Source organism: Carica papaya, chromosome 3 (genome assembly GCF_054855325.1).
Source record: "Carica papaya isolate Zhongbai chromosome 3, ASM5485532v1, whole genome shotgun sequence".
NCBI lineage: Eukaryota > Viridiplantae > Streptophyta > Magnoliopsida > Brassicales > Caricaceae > Carica > Carica papaya.
This window is the reverse complement of record NC_142311.1, coordinates 34,498,603-34,522,962: the sequence shown is the minus strand read 5'-3', so window position 1 is coordinate 34,522,962 and position 24,360 is coordinate 34,498,603. Positions and strand designations below refer to the sequence as shown.

Below are 24,360 nucleotides of genomic sequence, written 5' to 3'. Positions count from 1 at the left end.
GTAAGTGTATAAATTATGTGTTCAATGTACCCAAGTAAATTTTAAGGTTTAATTTATAAGAGAATTAATTTTAAGAAGAGGTCTTGATTGAAGAGTTCAATCAAAAGTTTTGAAGGCAAAAACATTGTTTTATTTTTTTTTTTCTAATATTTTTTGACTTTGAATGCATGTATGTAAGAACTTTTATTTATTGTCTTTTTTTTTTTCATTTTTTTAGTGAGTGCTTTGCTTGATATGTTTTTTTTTCCTGTTAAAATTGTAATCTTGTAAGAAAATTTTGTCTTGATATGAATTTTAATTTTGAATGATGTTAAAATAAAGAAAATTACATTGTAATATAGTGGTTAAATAAATAAGATAAAATAATTTTATTTTCTATTTATTGTATAGGTTTTACTTCGAACGTAATTCAATTGCATGAAACTTTTTTATTGAATAAATAATATTTAAATTATAGTACGATGATATAATGTATTTTTTAAACTTAAACAAAAAAAAAATTTATGATTAGAAAATTTAAAAATAAAAGAATATTTATTCTAACTATACATGTATATGTACACAACATATATGGCAAAAATTTAATGTTAAGACAAATCTGTATTTATAAGGTAAAAAGATATCTATAAACATACAAAAAATTTCATGAGAGCACACAAGGAAATGAATGTGGACAGAAAAAATGGTGATATATATATATATATTTGCTGGAATATAAAAAAGAAATTAATTATTGGGTAAAAAAATATCTGCTTTTATAGTAAATCATAATTTGAAAAATCTAAAATGTTTTATAAGGAAAAAATTATCTATTAATATTAAATTTATTAGTAGATTTATCAAGTCTTTTCACATTTAAATTTATAATTTATCAAAATTAAAAAAATTAAAGTTAATGGTGTAATTTAACGGATTAATTAGTATAAATTTTGAAAAGAAAATATCAAAACTTGGCATATTAGGACTGACAGACTTTGAATTTCGTCATATCTATACAGAAAATTGACTTGAAACTTTGCATGTGTATAATGCCCTATCTTAACAGATACATCCCACTGTATGCTCCACTTTCCAAATCCATCTTCAAAACCACTACAAAATCATGGAAACCCAGAAGCAAATCATCCAAAAAATCCAAACTTTGCACTAGATTTTCAAGAACAAAATGAATTTCAAAAGAGGAGACGAATCAAAGTGAGCAACGGAGAGCAGGGTTATCTAGGCTCCTATTACGAAGTAAGAGTGGCCAAGAAAATCAACAAAACTATGTTTGTTGTGGAGTACAAGACTTTTGTTGAAGAAGATGGGTCAAGACCTCTGAGAGAGGTTATCGACATAGGCAAGATCAGGCCGAGACCGCCGGTGGTTCCTTTTCCGGCTGAAGATTTGTCTCCAGGTGATATGGTTGATGCCTTTGATTATGATGGTTGGTGGCGTGGAACTATCTGTGAAAAGAAAGGGTATGGGTATGTTGTGCATTTTCATACTACTGGAGAGACCATGACTTTCAAATTTCAACCACGACGTTAAAGAATTTGATAATTGAATTCTTGCGGTTGGGACAGATCTTGTTTGAAGCTCCTCATATTTACCTCAATAATTAAAGTCATACACTATTATTCTCTCTTCAAACCTACCTTTAATAATACTAATTATAATTTATTACGTAATAAGAGGTTATAAATTCGAGTTTAATTATATTTTTTGTATGTATTTTTATTTGTATGTTACTTTTTTTATTATCTTATGATTGATATATGTGTATATATATATATTTTTTAATTGATAAATATACTTATTTATTGTTTAGAAAAAAAATTTATCATATGTTAGCCTAAGTAAACTTCGTATGATAAAATATTATACTTGTTAATTTAATTTAAAAAAGACTATTTCTTTATATACTATTTATGTACTTTATTGATCGATTGCTATAATATATCAATTATCTAGGGAGAGAGTTTATAATTTATCAAGATGACATTCAAAAGATTATTGTGACTTAAATACCATTGAATCTAGATAGAATTATAATAAATAAATAATTCACAAAGAGTGTTTATCTAATACTAATGTTTGTATGTGTCATTATTTGAAGACAAATTTATTGTATTGACTCAAAGTGTATATGCTTTCATAAAGGTGTATTAGTATGAAGTAGAATATAATCATATCTATATTCTAAGAATCATATCCAATGAGTTTATTAACTATTATAATTTGAATACATGACGCGTAATAAACTCAACAATTTAAGTAATCAGGATAAGAAGAAATTGTAAATAATTAGATTCTTACTTGACATGTAATAAACTCAAAATTTTCAGTAAAGGTTTTAGAATTAATGAAGAATTTTTTTTTAGCGTTTAGGACTTAAGGTTGATTTTTTTCTTGCAAATAAATAATCAAAGAACTAACAACTTTTTATTAGTATAAACATTGTGAAGCTATCTACATTAATATCTAAACTATTTACATGTATATGGATATAAAATAATGCGTGTGTACTGCCAAAGAACAATCAATTAATAAATATAGTTAATTAAATTGTAATGTTAATAAATGTGATTAATTAGTAAATTTAATGTTAATGAGATAATCAAAATATTTTTTTTGACAAATAAAAAGATTAAACCGAACTTTTATTCCGTTGTGACTACTTTAATTAAGTGAATTTAATTATCATAAGATATGCATTCTATTATGATACATTCTGACTTATTGAGATTAAGTCTAACTTACTTATTATAACTTCGACAATACACTAATAAATTAAATTATTAATTTTATTGAATCAAATATTATAAACCGACTATCATCAACATACAATACACCTATAAAGTGACGAATTATATATTTTTAGTAAGTTTAAACTTATGACATTCAAATGAGATATAAAAACTTAATTGGTCAAACACATTAACTTAATATAAATTTTTCTCTAAGTTTTGAGTAAATGTATAATGTTAATAAATGTGATTCACTAGTAAATGTTAATGAGATAATCAAAATATTTTTTTTGACAAAATAAAACGATTAGACTGGACTTTTATTTCGTTGTGACTACTTTAATTAAGTGAATTTAATTATCGCAAGATATGCGTTCTATTATGATACATTCTGACTTATTGAGATTAAGTCTAACTTACATATTATAACTTCGACAACCCACTAATAAGTTAAATCATTAATTTCATTGAATCAAACATTATAAACCGACTATCATCAACATGCAATACACCTATAAAGTGACGAATTATATATTTTTAGTAAGTTTAGACCTATGACATTCAAATGAGATACAAAAACTTAATTGGTCAAACACATTAACTTAATATAATTTTTCCTCTAATTTTTCAGTAAGTGTATAATGTTAATAAATGTGATTCATTAGTAAATTTAATGTTAATGAGATAATTAAAATATTTTTTTTACAAAATAAAAAGATTAGATTTGTAACGTCCCCGGAAAATATTAAAATGAAACGAGTATTTAAATATATCGAATGCGGAAGCGAGATCAAAATTTCAGTTAACATCCCTTACACGAAAAACCAAAAAAACGTACTTAAAATATAAAAGGTTAAACTAACTAAGAAAGAAAACTCGAAAATAAACTATGCGTATGACTACAGAGTCTCTAGGCATCCCCTTCGTCGTCCTCCTGCGGAACGGGCTCGGGAACCATGTCTTCCTGATCTGAAATGGTTAATTAAGGAGTGAGCTACACTAGCCCAGTAAGAACATCACGATATCTCACCGTCACGGAGGTAAAGGTGGGTAGAAAAACACAAAAAGACCAATAGAGCATAATTTACAATAAACTCGTTTATTAACATGAAAACCTTTACCATCCACTTACCTCGGTGGAATTTATGAAAACAATATAAGAAAAATAATAACATTATCACAATCATGGAATAATATAAGCTGTAAAACATAGCACTTATCACGCCTTTTGTAATTCAATCATTATACAACATATCCTTTTCTCATTTACCAGCCTACTAGTATCCATGGGGGTCCCTAGGGGTCCCGCTACCCGTTAACCTTTAACATTCATAATCAGTTTCCAGGGCCGTCCCCATACCCCGTCCGGTATGGGCGCCAAAACCATGAACCTCATTACCCCGTCCGGTATGAGGGTGAAACGGGCCGTCCCCATACCCCGTCCGGTATGGGCGCCAAAACCATAAACCTCAATACCCCGTCCGGTATGAGGGTGAAACGGGCCGTCCCCATACCCCGTCCGGTATGGGCGCCAAAACCATAAGATCTCCATACCCCGTCCGGCATGTGAGACCACAATCCCGGTAGGGTTCCCTACGGACCCGGTCCGTCCACCATCTCCCAGGATATCTAGTCAGGCTGACCCCATCATACAATTATCAGTCTATACAATGTTTCATTTCACTTTTCCTCAATAAGCATCATCAATTCACATTTAAACAAGCAAATCATAATTCATGCCGAACAGACAACATACAATATCACTTCTTCAGTCATTCAACCCATAATTAATAAAACAGTAATATATGCATTCGAAACTATAAAATGAACACATCAAACCCCATAATGCATTTAAAGCTGTAAAACAGGCCAAATAACAGTAAATCATCAATCACACTAGACTCGGGCTCCATTAGCAACCTTAAGCAATTTCACACATGCGTTAATTCAAGAATACCATTTTATTATTTTGAACTTTAATACCGTGATAGGAAATAGGGTGAGGGGTCCTTACTTGTTTTCGAGATCCGAATACGATTCACAGTGCGCCTGCAGGCCGTCCCTAATTTTCCCTGAATTTTTCCCGGGGAACTGAAACACACTAACAGTACCTGCACGTGTTCCAAAAAAAATCCAAATTAGGCCCAGGGCCCCTTTCGGACCAAATCGCAACTCCGGCACGGCGGCTCCGCCGTGCTCCGGCGACGGCGCCGCCGCTGGCGGCGGCGAGTCGCCTCGGGTTGACTGTTTTCGGCCGAATTCGGCCACACTCGCATTGGTCCTTGTCAGAAAACAACCCTAGGGCCCTCGGGGGGCCAAAAAATCACGGAAAAACGGAGCTTACCGGCGGCGGCGCTCTCGGGTGCAGCGGCTCTCCGGCGAGGTTCATGTTTTGGTGATTCGGCTCCGGTCAACCTGTAGAGAAAAGAATGGTGATCACGGTGATATAAAAATTGCATCGAACGGAGGCCGGGAAGGGCCTCGTCGGAGGCAAAAACCGAGAGGGGGCGCGGCGGCGCCGCTGGGCTTCGGCCGCGTATTCCGGCCGTTTGGCCAGGATTTCGGCCTCGATTTGGCCATAGGAGGAATCAGCGGGGAAAAACGAGTCGGGGGTATGAAATTTACCTCAATCGGCGGTCGGAAATTTCCCCGGTGCGGCGGCGAGTGGCGGCGGGTGGCGGCGGTCGGCCTCTGGTTCGTCTTCTCCGGCGAGCGGCTGGCGGCTAGGGTTTTTGGTCTGGTGTGGAGGTTCTATTTATAACCCCTTGCCTTTTGATCACAGCCGTTCATTTCGTTTTAATCTGGGCCGTTCGTTTTTGATTGAATCTGGGCCGTCCGTGCGTTTGAATCTGGGCCGTCCGATCGCGTGATTGATCTGGGCCGTCGGATCGCACCCACGCGGATCGCCAACGTGGCTCCCTTCGGAGTGACGCGATCTTGCCACGTGGCAGGCCCTGGTTGGCCGGGACTGCTGACGTGGCTGCTGACGCGGCTGCTGACGTGGCTGCTGACGTGGCCCCCCCCCTTTTTTTTTTTTTTTTTTTTTTTTTTTTTTTTCCTCCTCCTTTCCGGGTGCTACAACTCTCCCCCCCATAAAGAAATTTGGTCCCCAAATTTGCCTCATTACTCTTGATCAAACAGATGAGGATATTGGGCCCTAAATTCTGATTCCAGCTCCCAAGTCGCCTCCCTAGGCGTGTGGTTCTGCCACAAGACTTTTACAAATGATATTTCCCGGTTACGGAGTGTTCTGCTTTCTCTGTCCGTGATACTGACCGGTACTTCTTCATAAGACAAGTCCTCTCGGAGAGAAAGCGGTTCATGAGCCACGACATGAGAAGGGTCCGGATTGTACTTGCGCAGCATAGATACATGAAACACATTGTGAACCCGGGAGAGCTCAGGGGGCAGTGCAAGTCTGTAGGCAGTGGTACCAATCTTGTCTAAGATTTCAAAGGGTCCAATGTATCTGGGGTTTAATTTTCCCCTTCTGCCGAACCTACTAATTCCCTTGAAGGGGGTGACTTTAAGAAACACCCGGTCACCTTTCTCAAAGGCCAGGTCTCTCCTCCGGGTATCAGCATAGCTCTTTTGCCTACTCTGAGCCGTCTGGATGTTCTTCTTGATCTTAACTATCTTGGACGTGGTTTCTTCCACCAAATCCGGGCCAAACAATCTTCTATCGCCCACTTCCTCCCAACAAATCGGTGACCTGCACGGACGACCGTATAGCGCCTCGTATGGGGCCATGCCGATGCTTGCTTGGTAACTGTTGTTGTAGGCAAACTCTATCAGGGGTAGATGGTCGTCCCAATGGCCTCCGGAGTCAAGGACACAAGCTCGGAGCATATCCTCCAGCGTACGGATTGTCCTCTCTGACTGTCCATCGGTTTGGGGGTGGAAGGCAGTACTAAGGGACAGCTTTGTTCCCATAGCTTGCTGGAAACTATTCCAGAACCGAGAAGTGAATCTGGGATCCCTGTCGGACACCACTGTTACTGGGACCCCATGCAGTCTGACTATTTCCCGGACATACATTCTTGCCAACTTGTCTAACGAATCAGTCATTCTGATGGCCAGGAAGTGGGAAGACTTAGTGAGTCGATCAACAATTACCCATATGGCATCGTGTCCCGATCGTGCCTTGGGTAGTCCCGATACGAAGTCCATGGTGATGTGTTCCCACTTCCATTCTGGAATCGGTAAAGGCTGAAGCAACCCCCCTGGGCGTTGATGTTCTGCCTTGACCTGCTGACATACCAAGCACTTAGATACAAAGTCGGCTATATCTCTCTTCATCCCATTCCACCAGAATCGGGGTCGCATAGTTTGGTACATTTTTGTACTTCCTGGATGCATGGCGAACCTTGAACTATGGGACTCTGTCATGATGTCTCTTTTTAATTCATTGTCGTCTGGGACACACATTCTGTCCTTGAAACGAATCAATCCGTCGGCAGAGATCTGAAATTCTGAGTTCACTCCTTGTTCTGCATCCTTCTTGCGGTTTACTAGGGCGGGGTCGATTGACTGGGCTTCCTTTATTCTTTGGATTAACTCGGGTTGGACTGCTAGGTGGCTCAAACATGTGGCCCTCTTCAGATCTTGCAGTCGAACCTGCTGCGTAGCCCCAATGGACCTGCATTCCGAAACCATCAGATGGGCTAGGGTGCCTGCACTCTTCCTACTGAGGGCATCGGCTACTACGTTGCCCTTACCTGGATGGTATAGGATGTCGCAATCATAGTCCTTGAGGAGTTCCATCCACCTTCTCTGACGCATGTTGAGATCCTTCTGAGTGAAGATGTGCTTCAAACTCTTATGATCGGTGTAGATCTGAAAGGTCTCTCCATACAAATAATGGCGCCAGATTTTCAAGGCGTGTATGATTGCGGCAAGCTCCAAGTCATGGGTAGGATAGTTCTTCTCATGATTCTTTAGCTGTCTAGACCCATATGCTATAACCTTTCCATGCTGCATCAGGACACAACCCAGGCCCAGATAGGAGGCATCACTATAAACTGTATACCCTCCTGATCCACTCGGTAGAGCCAGCACGGGTGCAGTAGTCAGTCGCTTCTTCAATTCTGAAAAACTCATTTCGCAGTTCTCATTCCAATCAAACTTTGCATTCTTCTTTGTGAGTCGGGTTAGAGGGGCCGCTAGACTGGAGAACCCTTCGACAAACCGGCGGTAATAACCCGCCATCCCTAGGAAACTGCGAATTTCCTTAACTGTTGTCAGCCTTTTCCAACCAAGTACCGCTTCAACCTTTTCGGGGTTCACCGACACCCCTTCCTTCGATATAACATGTCCTAGGAAGGCGGTTTGCTCGAGCCAAAATCCACACTTGCTCAACTTTGCATACAACTTCTTTTCCCTGAGTACCTGGAGGACTTGGGCAAGATGATGAGCATGTTCTTCTCTACTTTTTGAGTAGACTAAGATATCATCGATGAACACGATGACAAATTTATCCAAGAACTCTCTGAAGATTCTGTTCATTAGATCCATAAAGATGGCCGGGGCGTTGGTTAGCCCAAACGGCATAACCAGGAACTCATAGTGTCCGTACCTGGTTCGGAATGCCGTCTTGGGGATGTCTTCTGCTCTCACTTTTACCTGATGGTAACCTGATCGTAGATCTATTTTAGAAAAGACCTGTGCACCCTGCAACTGATCGAAAAGGTCATCAATCCGGGGGAGAGGGTACTTGTTTTTAATTGTTACCTTGTTTATCCTTCTATAATCAATACACAGCCTCAACGTTCCATCTCCTTTCCTTGCAAAAGTAACCCCGGCACCCCATGGGGAAATGCTGTGTCTAATGAAGCCACTGTTTTGTAGCTCAGTGATTTGTTTCCTTAGCTCTTCCATTTCGATGCGGCTCATTCGGTAAGGAGCTACCGAGATGGGTTGGGTTCCTGGCTGTAAGTCTATGGTGAACTCGACCTCTCTGTCCCCTGGTAGACCGGGCAGTTCATCCGGAAATACGTCTGGAAAGTCTCGGACTACTGGAATCTCTTGGATACAAACTTCCTTCTTGGGTTTACCTAGTTAGGGAAAATACAATATCAACGCACTGGGAATTAAGAAGAAAAGAATTTGTCATTAGGGAGAATCAGTACCGAATAATTTTATTAACTTGTAAATGGCTCCTCGTTGGGAGGATTAAATACAATCTTTTTATTAAAGCAGTCTATGGTGGCGTGATACGCCGCCAGCCAATCCATTCCTAGGATTACATCAAAATCTCCTGTGTCTAACCCTATCAGGTCTACCCTCAATTTCCTATCTGCTATCTCCACGGCACATGCCCTGTAGACAACCTCTCCTAGTAATGTCTCCCCCCCAGCGGTAGATACAAACAATAATGAATCTAGTCTATCAGGTGATACACAAATTTTGGAAGCAAGAACATGTGAAATAAAAGAATGTGATGCACCAGTATCAAACAAAATATGAGCAATGTGGCCAGAGATAGTATACATACCATGTACCACGTCCGGGTCTGCATCGGCATCCTTCTGGGTAAGGTTGTAAACTCTGCCCTGGATTGGAGGCCTCCCTTGATTCTGGTTCCTAGGGCACTCCCTCGCATAGTGCTGGGCACTGCCGCATATGCGACAGGTGTTGTTGAGGCGGTAGCAGGGTCGGTCCCCATGATCCCTACCGCAGTACTGGCAGATCTTCCCACGAGCTGCCCCCATAACCTGAGGAGGGCCCTGAACGGCAGGCCTGGGTCTCTTACTGGGTTGGACCGGCATGGTAGGCGCTGGCCTGCGGAGCGGGGCTGAAGGTCGGGAACTTCCCGTTAGCTGAGGGCGGGTGTCGAAGCTCCTTTCTATGATCTGCGCCTTTGCCAGGACTGCCGAATATGTCTCGAGCTCCATCACCAACAAGTGCTGTCTGATCTCCGGGCGGAGACCCCACTGGAATTTCCTGGCCTTTCGGCCCTCATCCAACAATGTCTCCGGGGCATGTCGACCCAGCTCCAGGAACTTGCGGGCATACTCCGACACTGTCATATTACCCTGGACCAACTGAGCAAATTCAATTTCCTTTAAATGTTGGATGTGCTTAGGGAGATACTCCGCATGGAAAGCCGCTAGGAACTGCTCCCAAGTAACTGGTACAGGCAAGGTGGCCCGCTTGAGCTCCCACCAGCGTACTGCTTCCCCTACCAGCATGTAGGAGGCAATGGCAGCCCTCTGCTCAGGAATTACTCCCAAGGTCTCAAATGCTCTCTCAGTCTCCGCCAGCCAGTATTGGGCCTCTTCGAAAGAGGATCCCCCTGAAAAAGTAGAAGGGTTCAGTCTCCTGTACCTCTCTATGAAGCCGGGGTCGATCAAGGAGGGAGCGGGGTCCCGAGGTAAAGGAACTGGGGCCGGCTGAGGGTGAACTGGGGGACCCTGTGGTGGCGCCTGCTGATGGGGTGGGGGCACTGGAATATGCTGTGGCGGTACCTGTTGGTACTGTGGCTGTGGTACCGGGTCGTACCGCGGCTGTGGTGCCGGGTGGTACTGTGGAGGAACAGGCTCCTGCCGGGGTGGCTCGGGATCAGCCTGCTGTAACGGGGGCTCAACCTGCGCTAGCGGAGGAGGTCCGGGTAACTCCCTTCTCTCCTCTTGCCTTCGCTGGGCAGCTACGAGAGCTTCCACCATCTCATATAATCTGTCCAAATCCTCCCGAAGCGAATTATCTTGGGCCGCTCGGTTTAGTGGGGGCCTTCCTCTCCTCATTTCTGTGTACCTGCATTTACAAGGAATGGTTGAGTAACGACCCATCGGTGAGTATTTTTTTTTTAAAGGACTATAGTGTAAGGGATGGGTCCGAGGAAATGCGGCTCTGATACCAACTGTAACGTCCCCGGAAAATATTAAAATGAAACGAGTATTTAAATATATCGAATGCGGAAGCGAGATCAAAATTTCAGTTAACATCCCTTACACGAAAAACCAAAAAAACGTACTTAAAATATAAAAGGTTAAACTAACTAAGAAAGAAAACTCGAAAATAAACTATGCGTATGACTACAGAGTCTCTAGGCATCCCCTTCGTCGTCCTCCTGCGGAACGGGCTCGGGAACCATGTCTTCCTGATCTGAAATGGTTAATTAAGGAGTGAGCTACACTAGCCCAGTAAGAACATCACGATATCTCACCGTCACGGAGGTAAAGGTGGGTAGAAAAACACAAAAAGACCAATGGAGCATAATTTACAATAAACTCGTTTATTAACATGAAAACCTTTACCATCCACTTACCTCGGTGGAATTTATGAAAACAATATAAGAAAAATAATAACATTATCACAATCATGGAATAATATAAGCTGTAAAACATAGCACTTATCACGCCTTTTGTAATTCAATCATTATACAACATATCCTTTTCTCATTTACCAGCCTACTAGTATCCATGGGGGTCCCTAGGGGTCCCGCTACCCGTTAACCTTTAACATTCATAATCAGTTTCCAGGGCCGTCCCCATACCCCGTCCGGTATGGGCGCCAAAACCATGAACCTCATTACCCCGTCCGGTATGAGGGTGAAACGGGCCGTCCCCATACCCCGTCCGGTATGGGCGCCAAAACCATAAACCTCAATACCCCGTCCGGTATGAGGGTGAAACGGGCCGTCCCCATACTCCGTCCGGTATGGGCGCCAAAACCATAAGATCTCCATACCCCGTCCGGCATGTGAGACCACAATCCCGGTAGGGTTCCCTACGGACCCGGTCCGTCCACCATCTCCCAGGATATCTAGTCAGGCTGACCCCATCATACAATTATCAGTCTATACAATGTTTCATTTCACTTTTCCTCAATAAGCATCATCAATTCACATTTAAACAAGCAAATCATAATTCATGCCGAACAGACAACATACAATATCACTTCTTCAGTCATTCAACCCATAATTAATAAAACAGTAATATATGCATTCGAAACTATAAAATGAACACATCAAACCCCATAATGCATTTAAAGCTGTAAAACAGGCCAAATAACAGTAAATCATCAATCACACTAGACTCGGGCTCCATTAGCAACCTTAAGCAATTTCACACATGCGTTAATTCAAGAATACCATTTTATTATTTTGAACTTTAATACCGTGATAGGAAATAGGGTGAGGGGTCCTTACTTGTTTTCGAGATCCGAATACGATTCACAGTGCGCCTGCAGGCCGTCCCTAATTTTCCCTGAATTTTTCCCGGGGAACTGAAACACACTAACAGTACCTGCACGTGTTCCAAAAAAAATCCAAATTAGGCCCAGGGCCCCTTTCGGACCAAATCGCAACTCCGGCACGGCGGCTCCGCCGTGCTCCGGCGACGGCGCCGCCGCTGGCGGCGGCGAGTCGCCTCGGGTTGACTGTTTTCGGCCGAATTCGGCCACACTCGCATTGGTCCTTGTCAGAAAACAACCCTAGGGCCCTCGGGGGGCCAAAAAATCACGGAAAAACGGAGCTTACCGGCGGCGGCGCTCTCGGGTGCAGCGGCTCTCCGGCGAGGTTCGTGTTTTGGTGATTCGGCTCCGGTCAACCTGTAGAGAAAAGAATGGTGATCACGGTGATATAAAAATTGCATCGAACGGAGGCCGGGAAGGGCCTCGTCGGAGGCAAAAACCGAGAGGGGGCGCGGCGGCGCCGCTGGGCTTCGGCCGCGTATTCCGGCCGTTTGGCCAGGATTTCGGCCTCGATTTGGCCATAGGAGGAATCAGCGGGGAAAAACGAGTCGGGGGTATGAAATTTACCTCAATCGGCGGTCGGAAATTTCCCCGGTGCGGCGGCGAGTGGCGGCGGGTGGCGGCGGTCGGCCTCTGGTTCGTCTTCTCCGGCGAGCGGCTGGCGGCTAGGGTTTTTGGTCTGGTGTGGAGGTTCTATTTATAACCCCTTGCCTTTTGATCACAGCCGTTCATTTCGTTTTAATCTGGGCCGTTCGTTTTTGATTGAATCTGGGCCGTCCGTGCGTTTGAATCTGGGCCGTCCGATCGCGTGATTGATCTGGGCCGTCGGATCGCACCCACGCGGATCTCCAACGTGGCTCCCTTCGGAGTGACGCGATCTTGCCACGTGGCAGGCCCTGGTTGGCCGGGACTGCTGACGTGGCTGCTGACGCGGCTGCTGACGTGGCTGCTGACGTGGCCCCCCCTTTTTTTTTTTTTTTTTTTTTTTTTTTTTTTTCCTCCTCCTTTCCGGGTGCTACAAGATTGAACTTTTATTCCGTTGTGACTACTTTAATTAAGTGAATCTAATTATTGCAAGATATGCATTCTATTATGATACATTATGATTTGTTGAGATTAAGTCTAACTTATTTATTATAACTTCGACAACCGACTAATAAGTTAAATCATTAATTTCATTAAATTAGACATTATAAATTGACACCATCAACATACAATACACCTATAAAGAGACGAATTATATATTTTTAGTAAGTTTAAACTTATAACATTCAAATGAGGTATAAAAACTTTAATCATTAAACTACTGTATTAATGGTAATTAGATAATCAAACTTAATTGGTCAAACACATTAACTTAACATAATGTTTTCTCTAAATTTTGAGTAAGTGTATAAATTATGTGTTCAATGTACCCAAGTAAATTTTAAGGTTTAATTTATAAGAGAATTAATTTTAAGAAGATGTCTTGATTGAAGAGTTCAATCAAAAGTTTTGAAGGCAAAAACATTATTTTTTTTTCTAATATTTTTTGACTTTGAATGCATGTATGTAAGAATTTTTATTTATTGTCTTTTTTTTTTTCATTTTTTTAGTGAGTGCTTTGCTTGATATGCTTTTTTTTTCCTGTTAAAATTGTAATCTTGTAAGAAAATTTTGTCTTGATATGAATTTTTATTTTGAATGATGTTAAAATAAAGAAAATTACATTTTAATATAGTGGTTAAATAAATAAGATAAAATAATTTTATTTTCTATTTATTGTATAGGTTTTACTTCGAACGTAATTCAATTGCATGAAACTTTTTTATTGAATAAATAATATTTAAATTATAGTATGATGATATAATGTAATTTTTTAAACTTAAACAAAAAAAAATTTATGATTAGAAAATTTAAAAATAAAAGAATATTTATTCTAACTATACATGTATATGTACACAACATATATGGCAAAAGTTTAATGTTAAGACAAATCTGTATTTATAAGGTAAAAAGATATCTATAAACATACAAAAAATTTCATGAGAGCACACAAGGAAATGAATGTGGACAGAAAAAATGGTGATATATATATATATATTTGCTGGAATATAAAAAAGAAATTAATTATTGGGTAAAAAAATATCTGCTTTTATAGTAAATCATAATTTGAAAAATCTAAAATGTTTTATAAGGAAAAAATTATCTATTAATATTAAATTTATTAGTAGATTTATCAAGTCTTTTCACATTTAAATTTATAATTTATCAAAATTAAAAAAATTAAAGTTAATGGTGTAATTTAACGGATTAATTAGTAAAAATTTTGAAAAGAAAATATCAAAACTTGGCTTATTAGGACTGACAGACTTTGAATTCCGTCATATCTATACAGAAAATTGACTTGAAACTTTGCATGTGCATAATGCCCTATCTTAACAGATACATCCCACTGTACGCTCCACTTTCCAAATCCATCTTCAAAACCACTACAAAATCATGGAAACCCAGAAGCAAATCATAAAAAAAATCCAAACTTTGCACTAGATTTTCAAGAACAAAATGAATTTCAAAAGAGGAGACGAATCAAAGTGAGCAGCGGAGAGCAGGGTTATCTAGGCTCCTATTATGAAGTAAGAGTGGCTAAGAAGATCAACAAAACTATGTTTGTTGTGGAGTACAAGACTTTTGTTGAAGAAGATGGGTCAAGACCTCTGAGAGAGGTTATCGACATAGGCAAGATCAGGCCGAGATCGCCGGTGGTTTCTTTTCCGGCTGAAGATTTGTCTCCAGGTGATATGGTTGATGCCTTTGATTATGATGGTTGGTGGCGTGGAACTATCTGTGAAAAGAAAGGGTATGGGTATGTTGTGCATTTTCATACCACTGGAGAGACCATGACTTTCAAATTTCAACCACGACGTTAAAGAATTTGATAATTGAATTCTTGCGGTCGGGACAGATCTTGTTTGAAGCTCCTCATATTTACCTCAATAATTAAAGTCATACACTATTATTCTCTCTTCAAACCTACCTTTAATAATACTAATTATAATTTATTACGTAATAAGAGGTTATAAATTCGAGTTTAATTATATTTTTTGTATGTATTTTTATTTGTATGTTACTTTTTTTATTATCTTATGATTGATATATGTGTATATATATATTTTAATTGATAAATATACTTATTTATTGTTTAGAAAAAAAATTTATCATATGTTAGCCTAAGTAAACTTCGTATGATAAAATATTATACTTGTTAATTTAATTTAAAAAAGACTATTTCTTTATATACTATTTATGTACTTTATTGATCGATTGCTATAATATATCAATTATCTAGGGAGAGAGTTTATAATTTATCAAGATGACATTCAAAAGATTATTGTGACTTAAATACCATCGAATCTAGATAGAATTATAATGGATAAATAATTCACAAAGAGTGTTTATCTAATACTAATGTTTGTATGTGTCATTATTTGAAGACAAATTTATTGTATTGACTCAAAGTGTATATGCTTTCATAAAGGTGTATTAGTATGAAGTAGAATATAATCATATCTATATTCTAAGAATCATATCCAATGAGTTTATTAACTATTATAATTTGAATACATGACGCGTAATAAACTCAACAATTTAAGTAATCAGGATAAGAAGAAATTGTAAATAATTAGATTCTTACTTGTTGAGTTTATTAAACGTCATGTTCAGTAAAGGTTTTAGAATTAATGAAGAATTTTTTTTAGCGTTTAGGACTTAAGGTTGATTTTTTTCTTGCAAATAAATAATCAAAGAACCAACAACTTTTTATTAGTATAAACATTGTGAAGCTATCTACATTAATATCTAAACTATTTACATGTATATGGATATAAAATAATGTGTGTGTACTGCCAAAGAACAATCAATTAATAAATATAGTTAATTAAATTGTAATGTTAATAAATGTGATTAATTAGTAAATTTAATGTTAATGAGATAATCAAAATATTTTTTTTGACAAATAAAAATATTAGACCGAACTTTTATTCCGTTGTGACTACTTTAATTAAGTGAATTTAATTATCGTAAGATATGCATTCTATTATGATACATTCTGATTTATTGAGATTAAGTCTAACTTACTTATTATAACTTCGACAATACACTAATAAATTAAATTATTAATTTTATTGAATCAAATATTATAAACCGACTATCATCAACATGCAATACACCTATAAAGTGACGAATTATATATTTTTAGTAAGTTTAAACTTATGACATTCAAATGAGATATAAAAACTTAATTGGTCAAACACATTAACTTAATATAATTTTTTCTCTAATTTTTGAGTAAGTGTATAATGTTAATAAATGTGATTCACTAGTAAATTTAATGTTAATGAGATAATCAAAATATTTTTTTTTGACAAAATAAAACGATTAGACCGAACTTTAATCTCGTTGTGACTACTTTAATTAAGTGAATTTAATTATCGCAAGACATGAGTTCTATTATGATACATTCTGACTTATTGAGATTAAGTCTAACTTACATATTATAACTTCGACAACCCACTAATAAATTAAATCATTAATATCATTGAATCAAACATTATAAACCGACTATCATCAACATGCAATATACCACTAACGTGACGAATCACATATTGTTTGTAGCGCCCGGACCGAGAAGGAGGAAAAAAAAAAAAAAAAAAAACGAACCGGGGCCTGCCACGTGGCAAGACCACGTCGCTCCGAAAAGGGGCCACGTTGGCGATCCGCGTGGGTGAGATCGGACAGCTCAGATTCAATCAAAAACGAACGGCCCAGATTAAAACAAAATGAACGGTTGAGATCAAAAGGCAAGGGGTTATAAATAGAACCCCCACACCAGACCACAAACCCTAGCCGCCTGCCGCTCGCCGGAGAAGACAAACCAGAAGCCGGCCGCCGCCACCCGCCGCCGCGCCGGGGAAATTTTCGACCGCCGATCGAGGTAAATTTCATACCCCCGACTCGTTTTTCCACGCTGATTCCTCTTGTGGCCGGCCGGAATAAGCAGCCAAAGGCCAGCGGCGCCGCCGCGCCCCCTCTCGGTTTTTGCCTCCGATGAGACCTTTCCCGGCCTCCGTTTGATGCAATTTTTATATCATCGTGATCACCATTCTTTTCTCTACAGGTTGACCGGAGCCGAATCACCAAAACACGAACCTCGCCGGAGAGCCGCCGCACCCGAGAGCGCCGCCGCCGGTAAGTTCCGTTTTTCCGTGATTTTTTGGCCCCCTGAGGGCTCTAGGGTTGTTTTCTCACAGGGACCGATGCGAGTGTGGCCGAATTCGGCCAGAAACGGCCGAAAACAGCCAACCCGAGGCGACTCGCCGCCGCCAGCGGCGGCGCCGTCGCCGGAGCACGGCGGAGCCGCCGTGCCGGAGTTGCGATTTGGGCCGAAAGGGGCCCTGGGCCTAATTTGGGATTTTTTTGGAACACGTGCATATACCAGTAGTGCGTTTCAGTTCCCCGAGGAAAATTCAGGAAAAATTAGGGATAGCCTGCAAGCGCACTGCAAAGCCGTGTTCGGACCCCGAAACGAGTAAGGACCCCTCATCCTATTTCCTATCACGGTATTAAAGTTCAAAATGATAAAACGGTATCTCTTGAATTAACGCATGTGTGAAATTGCTTAAGGTTGCTAATGGAGCCCAAGTCTAGTGTGATTGATGATTTACTGTTATTTGGCCTGTTTTACAGCTTTAAATGCATTATGAGGTTTGATTTATTCATTTTATAGTTTCGAGTGCATATATTACTGTTTTATTAATTATGGGTTGAAAGACTGAAGAACTGATACTGTATGTTGTCTGTTTGGCATGAATTACGATTTGCTTGTTTAAATATGAATTGATGATGCTTATTGAGAAAAAGGAAAATGAAAGATTGTGTAGACTGATAATTGTATGATGGAGTCAGCCTGACGAGATATCCTGAGAGATGGTGGACGGACCGGGTCCGTAGGGAACCCTACCGGGATTGTGGTCTCACATGCCGGACGAGGTATGGAGATCTTATGGTTTGGCGCCCATACCGGACGGGGTATGGGGACGGCCCGTTTCACCCTCATACCGGACGGGGTATTGAGGTTTATGGTTTTGGCGCCCATACCGGACGGGGTATGGGGACGGCCCTGGAAACTGATTATGAATGTTAAAGGTTAACGGGTAGCGGGACCCCTATGGACCCCCATGGATACTAGTAGGCTGGTAAATGAGAAAAGGATATGTGGTATAATGATTGAATTACAAAAGGCGTGATAAGTGCTATGTTTTACAGCTTATATTATTCCATGATTGTGATAATGTTATTGTTTTCTTATATTATTTCATGAATTCCACCGAGGTAAGTGGATGGTAAAGGTTTTATCATGAATAAAAGGATTTGTTGTAAATCATGCTCCATTGGTCTTTTGTGTTTTTCTACCCACCTTTACCTCCGTGACGGTGAGATATCGTGATGTTCTTACTGGGTTAGTGTAGCTCACTCCTTATTTAACCATTTCAGATCAGGAAGACATGGTTCCCGAGCCCGTTCCGCAGGAGGACGACGAAGGGGATGCTTAGAGATTCTGTAGTCATACTCATAGTTTTATTTTCGAGTTTCTCTTTTAGTTAGTTTAATCTTTTATATTTTAAGTACGTTTTTGGTTTTCGTGTAAGGGATGTTAACTGAAATTTTGATCTCGCTTCCGCATTTTATGTGTTTAAATACTCATTTCATTTTCACATTTCCGGGGTCGTTACATTTTTAGTAAGTTTAGACTTATGACATTCAAATGAGGTACAAAAACTTAATTGGTCAAACACATTAACTTAATATAATTTTTTCTCTAAGTTTTCAGTAAGTGTATAATGTTAATAAATGTGATTCATTAGTAAATTTAATGTTAATGAGATAATCAAAATATTTTTTTTTTTAACGAAATAAAAAGATTAGACTGAACTTTTATTCCGTTGTGACTACTTTAATTAAGTGAATCTAATTATCTCAAAATATACATTCTATTATGATACATTCTGACTTGTTAAGATTAAGTCTAACTTACTTATTATAATTTTGACAATCCACTAATAAGTTAAATCATTAATTTCATTGAATCAAATATTATAAATCGACTACCATCAACATGCAATATACTTATAAAGTGACGAATTATATTTTTAGTAAGTTTAAACTTATGATATTCAAATGAGGTATAAAAACTTTAATCATTAAACTATTGTATTGATGGTAATTAGTTAATCAAACTTAATTGGTCAAACACATTAACTTAACATAATGTTTTCTCTAAGTTTTGAGTAAGTATATAAATTATGTGTTTAATGTACCCAAGTAAATTTTAAGGTTAAATTTATAAGAGAATTAATTTTAAGAAGATGTCTTGATTGAAGAGTTCAATCAAAAGTTTTGAAGGCAAAAACTTTGTTTTTTTCTTCTAATATTTTTGGACTTTGAATGCATATATGTAAGAACTTTTATTTATTTGTTCTTTTTTTCATTTTGTTAGATTGCTTTGCTTGATATTTTTTTTCTGTTAAAATTATAATCTTGTAAGAAAATTTTGTCTTAATATGAATTTTAAGTTTGAATGATGTTAAAATAAAGAAAATTACATTGTAATATAGTGGTTAAATAAATAAGATAAAATTATTTTATCTTATATTTATTGTGTAGGTTTTACTTGGACGTAATTCAATTGCATGAAACTTTTTTATTGAATAAATAATATTTAAATTACAGTAAGATGATATAATATAATTTTTTAAATTTAAACAGAAAAGAAATTTATGATTAGAAAACTTAAAAATAAGAGAATATTTATTCTAACTATACATGTATATACACAACATAAATGGCAAAAGTTTAATGTTAAGACAAATCTGTATTTATAAGGTTAAAAGATATCTGTAAACATACAGAAAATTTCATGAGAGCACACAAGGAAATGAATGTGGACAGAAAAAATGGTGATATATATATATATATATATATATTTGCTGGAATATAAAAAAGAAATTAATTATTGGGTAAAAAAATATATGCTTTTATAGTAAATCATAATTTGAAAAATCTAAAATGTTTTATAAGGGAAAAATTATCTATTAATATTAAATTTATTAGTAGATTTATCAAGTCTTTTCACATTTACATTTATAATTTATTAAAATTAAAAAAAATTAAAGTTAATGGTGTAATTTAACGGATTAATTAGTATAAATTTTGAAAAGAAAATATCAAAACTTGGCATATTAAGACTGACAGACTTTGAATTTCGTCATATCTATACAGAAAATTGACTTGAAATTTTGCATGTGTATAATGCCCTATCTTAACAGATGCATCCCACTGTACGCTCCACTTTCCAAATCCATCTTCTAAACCACTACAAAATCATGGAAACTCAGAAGCAAATCATCCAAAAAATCCAAACTTTGCCCTAGATTTTCAAGAACAAAATGAATTTCAAAAGAGGAGACGAAATCGAAGTGAGCAGCGGAGAGCAGGGTTATCTAGGCTCCTATTATGAAGCAAGAGTGGCCAAGAAGATCAGCAAATCTATGTTTGTTGTGGAGTACAAAACTTTGGTTGAAGAAGATGGGTCAAGACCTCTGAGAGAGGTTATCGACATAGGTGAGATCAGGCCGAGGCCGCCGATGGTTCCTTTTCCGGTTGAAGATTTGTCTCCAGGTGATAAGGTCGACGCCTTTGATTATGATGGTTGGTGGCGTGGAACTATCTGTGAAAAGAAAGGTTTTGGGTATGTTGTGCATTTTCATACCACTGGAGAGACCATGACTTTCCCTAATACTGAGAAGTTGAGAATTCATCTGGACTGGGTTGAAGGAAAATGGGTCTCTGCCAACTTTGGGTATTTATAATTTTCTCTTCTTCATCGTTTTTCAAGTTCCGAGCTTTTTTTAAAAAATCTATTTTCGCATTTATGTTTGGTAGTTTTTTAGCTGTGACTTTTTTATTCTTTGAGTTCCATTCGTCGTTGCTTGCATTTCTGCTGTCATTTTCTTGCTTGAGCTTAGCTTTGCTGATATAAACGGTAAACGTAAGATCAGGTTATATGTGATAGGATTGGTAGGCTAGGGTAAGAAAGTGGGTAAGCTAAGGCCTCCTAAACTATTTTTACTGATGTTTAGGACAGAAAGTTATATATATATATGAAAATGGTTAGAAATTATCGACATAAGGGTTAGAAGAGTTATTTATTTTTTACTATCACTATTATTGTTTCTATTATTATAATAATTATCGTTATTATCATTACTATTGTTGTTGTTGTTATTACTATTATTATATAAGAATAAACATTCTTTAGTTGAAACTTTAAAGATTTTAAAAGATATTCGAAAAATTTTAATATTTATGCATCATAATATAAACATAACGTTATTAGATATAGTTGAAGTTTTATAAACTCTTTAAGAATTTTTCTCTTTAACAAAAGGTGGTATTTTTCCATTGTTTAAAGTAACAACAATCCATTTAAAAAACTTCTTCACTTGAGACAATTATGGAAATAATTTGCTGATGTTATCCTTAGCAAATGAGAAAGTGAAGATTCGACTATGACAATAATTGAGCAACAAATGTGCAAAATATATTGTTATTTTTGTGCATTTCTCTCCTACGACACAGAATTTACGAATCTTAGAATTTTTGTAATATATGCAATAGTTAAGTTTTTATGGTATAAAATTTGATACGAGGATTAGAAATTTTAATTATAACTTTAAAATGATTTAATATAGCTAGTTGGTGATTAGAAATACGGCGAAAACAACAATGCCTTGACACAATCATGAATCATAATCATAAAATTATTACAATCATAATCAAGAAGTTGTTAAGCATTCGATTAAACTGAAAAAAATATTTATAAAATATTCTTGTATGCTTGATGTCTTGGTGTTTTACACTATATTTTAGGTAAGCAGGTTTTAAATATTTGCTGATACTTATATATTATCATGACTAACAATAGAATAAAATAAAAATAACAAATTAAAATTTTAGAGACATTCAAGCTAAAATGAATGTGACTCAAATGCGAAAGTCGATAATATTAATATAATTCTGCTTCGTAAAATTTTCATATATGGGTTATACTATATAAATGGTAACATTTTCGTATACATGTGGCTGTTACTTGTTTTTTTTCTTTTGAAAAAAATTAATATTAATATCAGTCTAGCTTTGTAGAATATGATTGTAGTAAGTGAATTAAAAAAGAATTTTATGGAAACTGAAATAAAATATACTCATATATATATATATATATATGAGGAATAGAGAAAATTTTACATATGTGTGTGTGTGTATATATATATATATATTTTGTGATTGAGGACTAGAGATAATCATTTTATTAGCTTCAATTGAAATGTTTGTATTTGCTTTTTCTTCAATTTGGGATATGAATTTTCATAATGTATTTTCTATACTAACTTGTCTATCCTAATTTTTTTTTTTTTCGTTGTTGTTTTACAGAGTGATTGAAGGAAATTGAGTTTATTGAAGGTGATGGAATTGACTGGTAAACCACAGAAAATTAGAACATGCTAGCAATTGTAGTTCGTGGAATTGTAATGTTAATCAATGTGATTCATTAACAAATTTAATGTTAATGAGATAATTGAACTATTCTTATGAAAAGTAAAAAAGTTAGATCGGCCTTTTGTTCCATTTTGACTACTCTAATTAAAAAAATTTAATTGTTACATGTTTTTTTTTCGTTTAAATATATAATGATCAATTAGAATTAAACCTAACTTATTCACTGTAACTCTATTAACATAATAATAAATTACATATTTAATATTTTTGTATAAACTATTATATATCAGATACCATCAGTACACAATATACTTATAAAGTGACAAATTTCGAGTTCCATTTGTTTGCTTTTTTTTTTTTGGTTAGCAAGTGCTTCGCTTGATATGTTGGCCAAATAAGACACAGATAATTTTTTTTTTTTCTGTTAAAATAAGAAAATTTTATATCTTGAAATGAGTTTTAAGTCTAAGTTATATTGAAACAGAGGAAGTTAAATTGTAACATGAAATATAATCGGTTATTAAGCTAATAAGATAAAATAATTTATCTTATATTTTATTATGCAGGTCGTGTTTCGAGGTAACATAGAATTATTATATTTAATAAATAACGTTATACTAGTATAATAGAGTAGGGCAATATCAATATAATTTTTTATACCATAAATACAATAAAATTTATTATTAAAAAATTTAAAAATAAGAAGTTACCAAATCTAACTATGTATACACATATATACAATATAAAGGACAAAAATTTAATGTTAAAACAAATCTGTCTTTATAAAGTAAAAATGTCTCCATAAACAAACAGAAAATCTCATGAGGCCACACAAGTAAGGAAATGGACTTAAAGGAGAAGAAAATTAAAGAAGATGAATGGTGGAAAAGAAGGTGATATTTTTCATTTTTTTTTGCTGGATATAAAAAAGGAAAAATTAAAAAAATAATAAATTATTGGGTGAAAACAAGAAATATATATTTTTATAGTAATTATAATTTGAAAAATTAAGATGTTTTATAGGGAAAAAAAGACAAAGTTATCTATTAATATTAAATTCATTAATTATCAAGTCTTTTTACATTTAAATTTATTATTTATTATATTAAATAACTTAAAAATTTTCTAAATAATAATATGATTCAATGGATTAATTAGCATAAGTTTGGAAAGAAATCATCAATAGTTGGCATATTAGGAAAGATGACTAGGAATTTTGGCATATCTATCGAGAAAATTACCTTGAAATTCAATGTTTTCCTCATATTTTCAGAAAAAATGAAATTCAAGAAAGGAGACAAAATCGAAGTGAGCAGCAGAGAACAGGGTTACCTAGGCTCCTATTACGAAGCAACAGTGTCCAAGAAGATCAACAAAACTATGTACATTGTGGAGTATAAGAATCTGATCAAGAATGATGGGTCACGACCTCTGAGAGAGATTATTGACATCAACGAGATTAGGCCGAGGCTACCGGTGGTTCCTTTCTCGGTTGGAGATTTATCTCTAGGCGATAAAGTTGACTCCTATGACAATGATGGTTGGTGGAGTGGGATTATCTACGAAAAGAAAGAGTCTTGATATGTTGTGCATTTTCACACCACTGAAGAGACCATTACTTTCACTGATACTGAGAAGTTGAGAATTTATCTGGATTGGGTTGATGAAAAATGGGTCTCTACCAAGATCTTTAAAGATCTTAAGAAATGAGCAAATATTTCTATAATTTATGAATCACGATCTATATATAAGATTATTAGATATAGTTAAAGTCTTATACACCCTTTAAGAATTTAGATCTCTTTAACTTACATGACCATTTTTCATCATTTAAAGTAAAACAAAA

General features: G+C 36.5%; 2 protein-coding genes across 2 annotated transcripts; both read left to right on the top strand.

Moving 5' to 3' along the window:
* Positions 1-1,059: 1,059 nt before the first annotated feature.
* On the top strand, positions 1,060-1,530 carry LOC148268599 (protein AGENET DOMAIN (AGD)-CONTAINING P1-like). The gene has a single exon (XM_088216110.1). The coding sequence runs from the start codon at positions 1,060-1,062 to the stop codon at positions 1,528-1,530; it is 471 nt and encodes a 156-aa protein (XP_088072236.1).
* An 18,874-nt stretch (positions 1,531-20,404) lies between these two features.
* Positions 20,405-24,095, top strand: LOC110814743 (protein AGENET DOMAIN (AGD)-CONTAINING P1-like). The gene is made up of 3 exons (XM_022042299.2): positions 20,405-20,817; positions 20,984-21,035; positions 23,673-24,095. Exons 1-3 carry the CDS (start codon positions 20,405-20,407, stop codon positions 24,093-24,095), a joined length of 888 nt encoding a protein of 295 aa, XP_021897991.2.
* The last annotated feature ends 265 nt before the right edge of the window (positions 24,096-24,360 follow it).

Coding starts and splice junctions, on each gene's coding strand:
- LOC148268599 (XM_088216110.1), top strand. CDS start 1,060: ATGCTCCACTTTCCAAATCCATCTTCAAAACCACTACAAAATCATGGA.
- LOC110814743 (XM_022042299.2), top strand. CDS start 20,405: ATGAATTTCAAAAGAGGAGACGAAATCGAAGTGAGCAGCGGAGAGCAG. Junction 20,818..20,983: donor TGGGTCTCTGCCAACTTTGG/GTATTTATAATT, acceptor GCTTGAGCTTAG/CTTTGCTGATATAAACGGTA. Junction 21,036..23,672: donor GGTTATATGTGATAGGATTG/GTAGGCTAGGGT, acceptor TGGATTAATTAG/CATAAGTTTGGAAAGAAATC.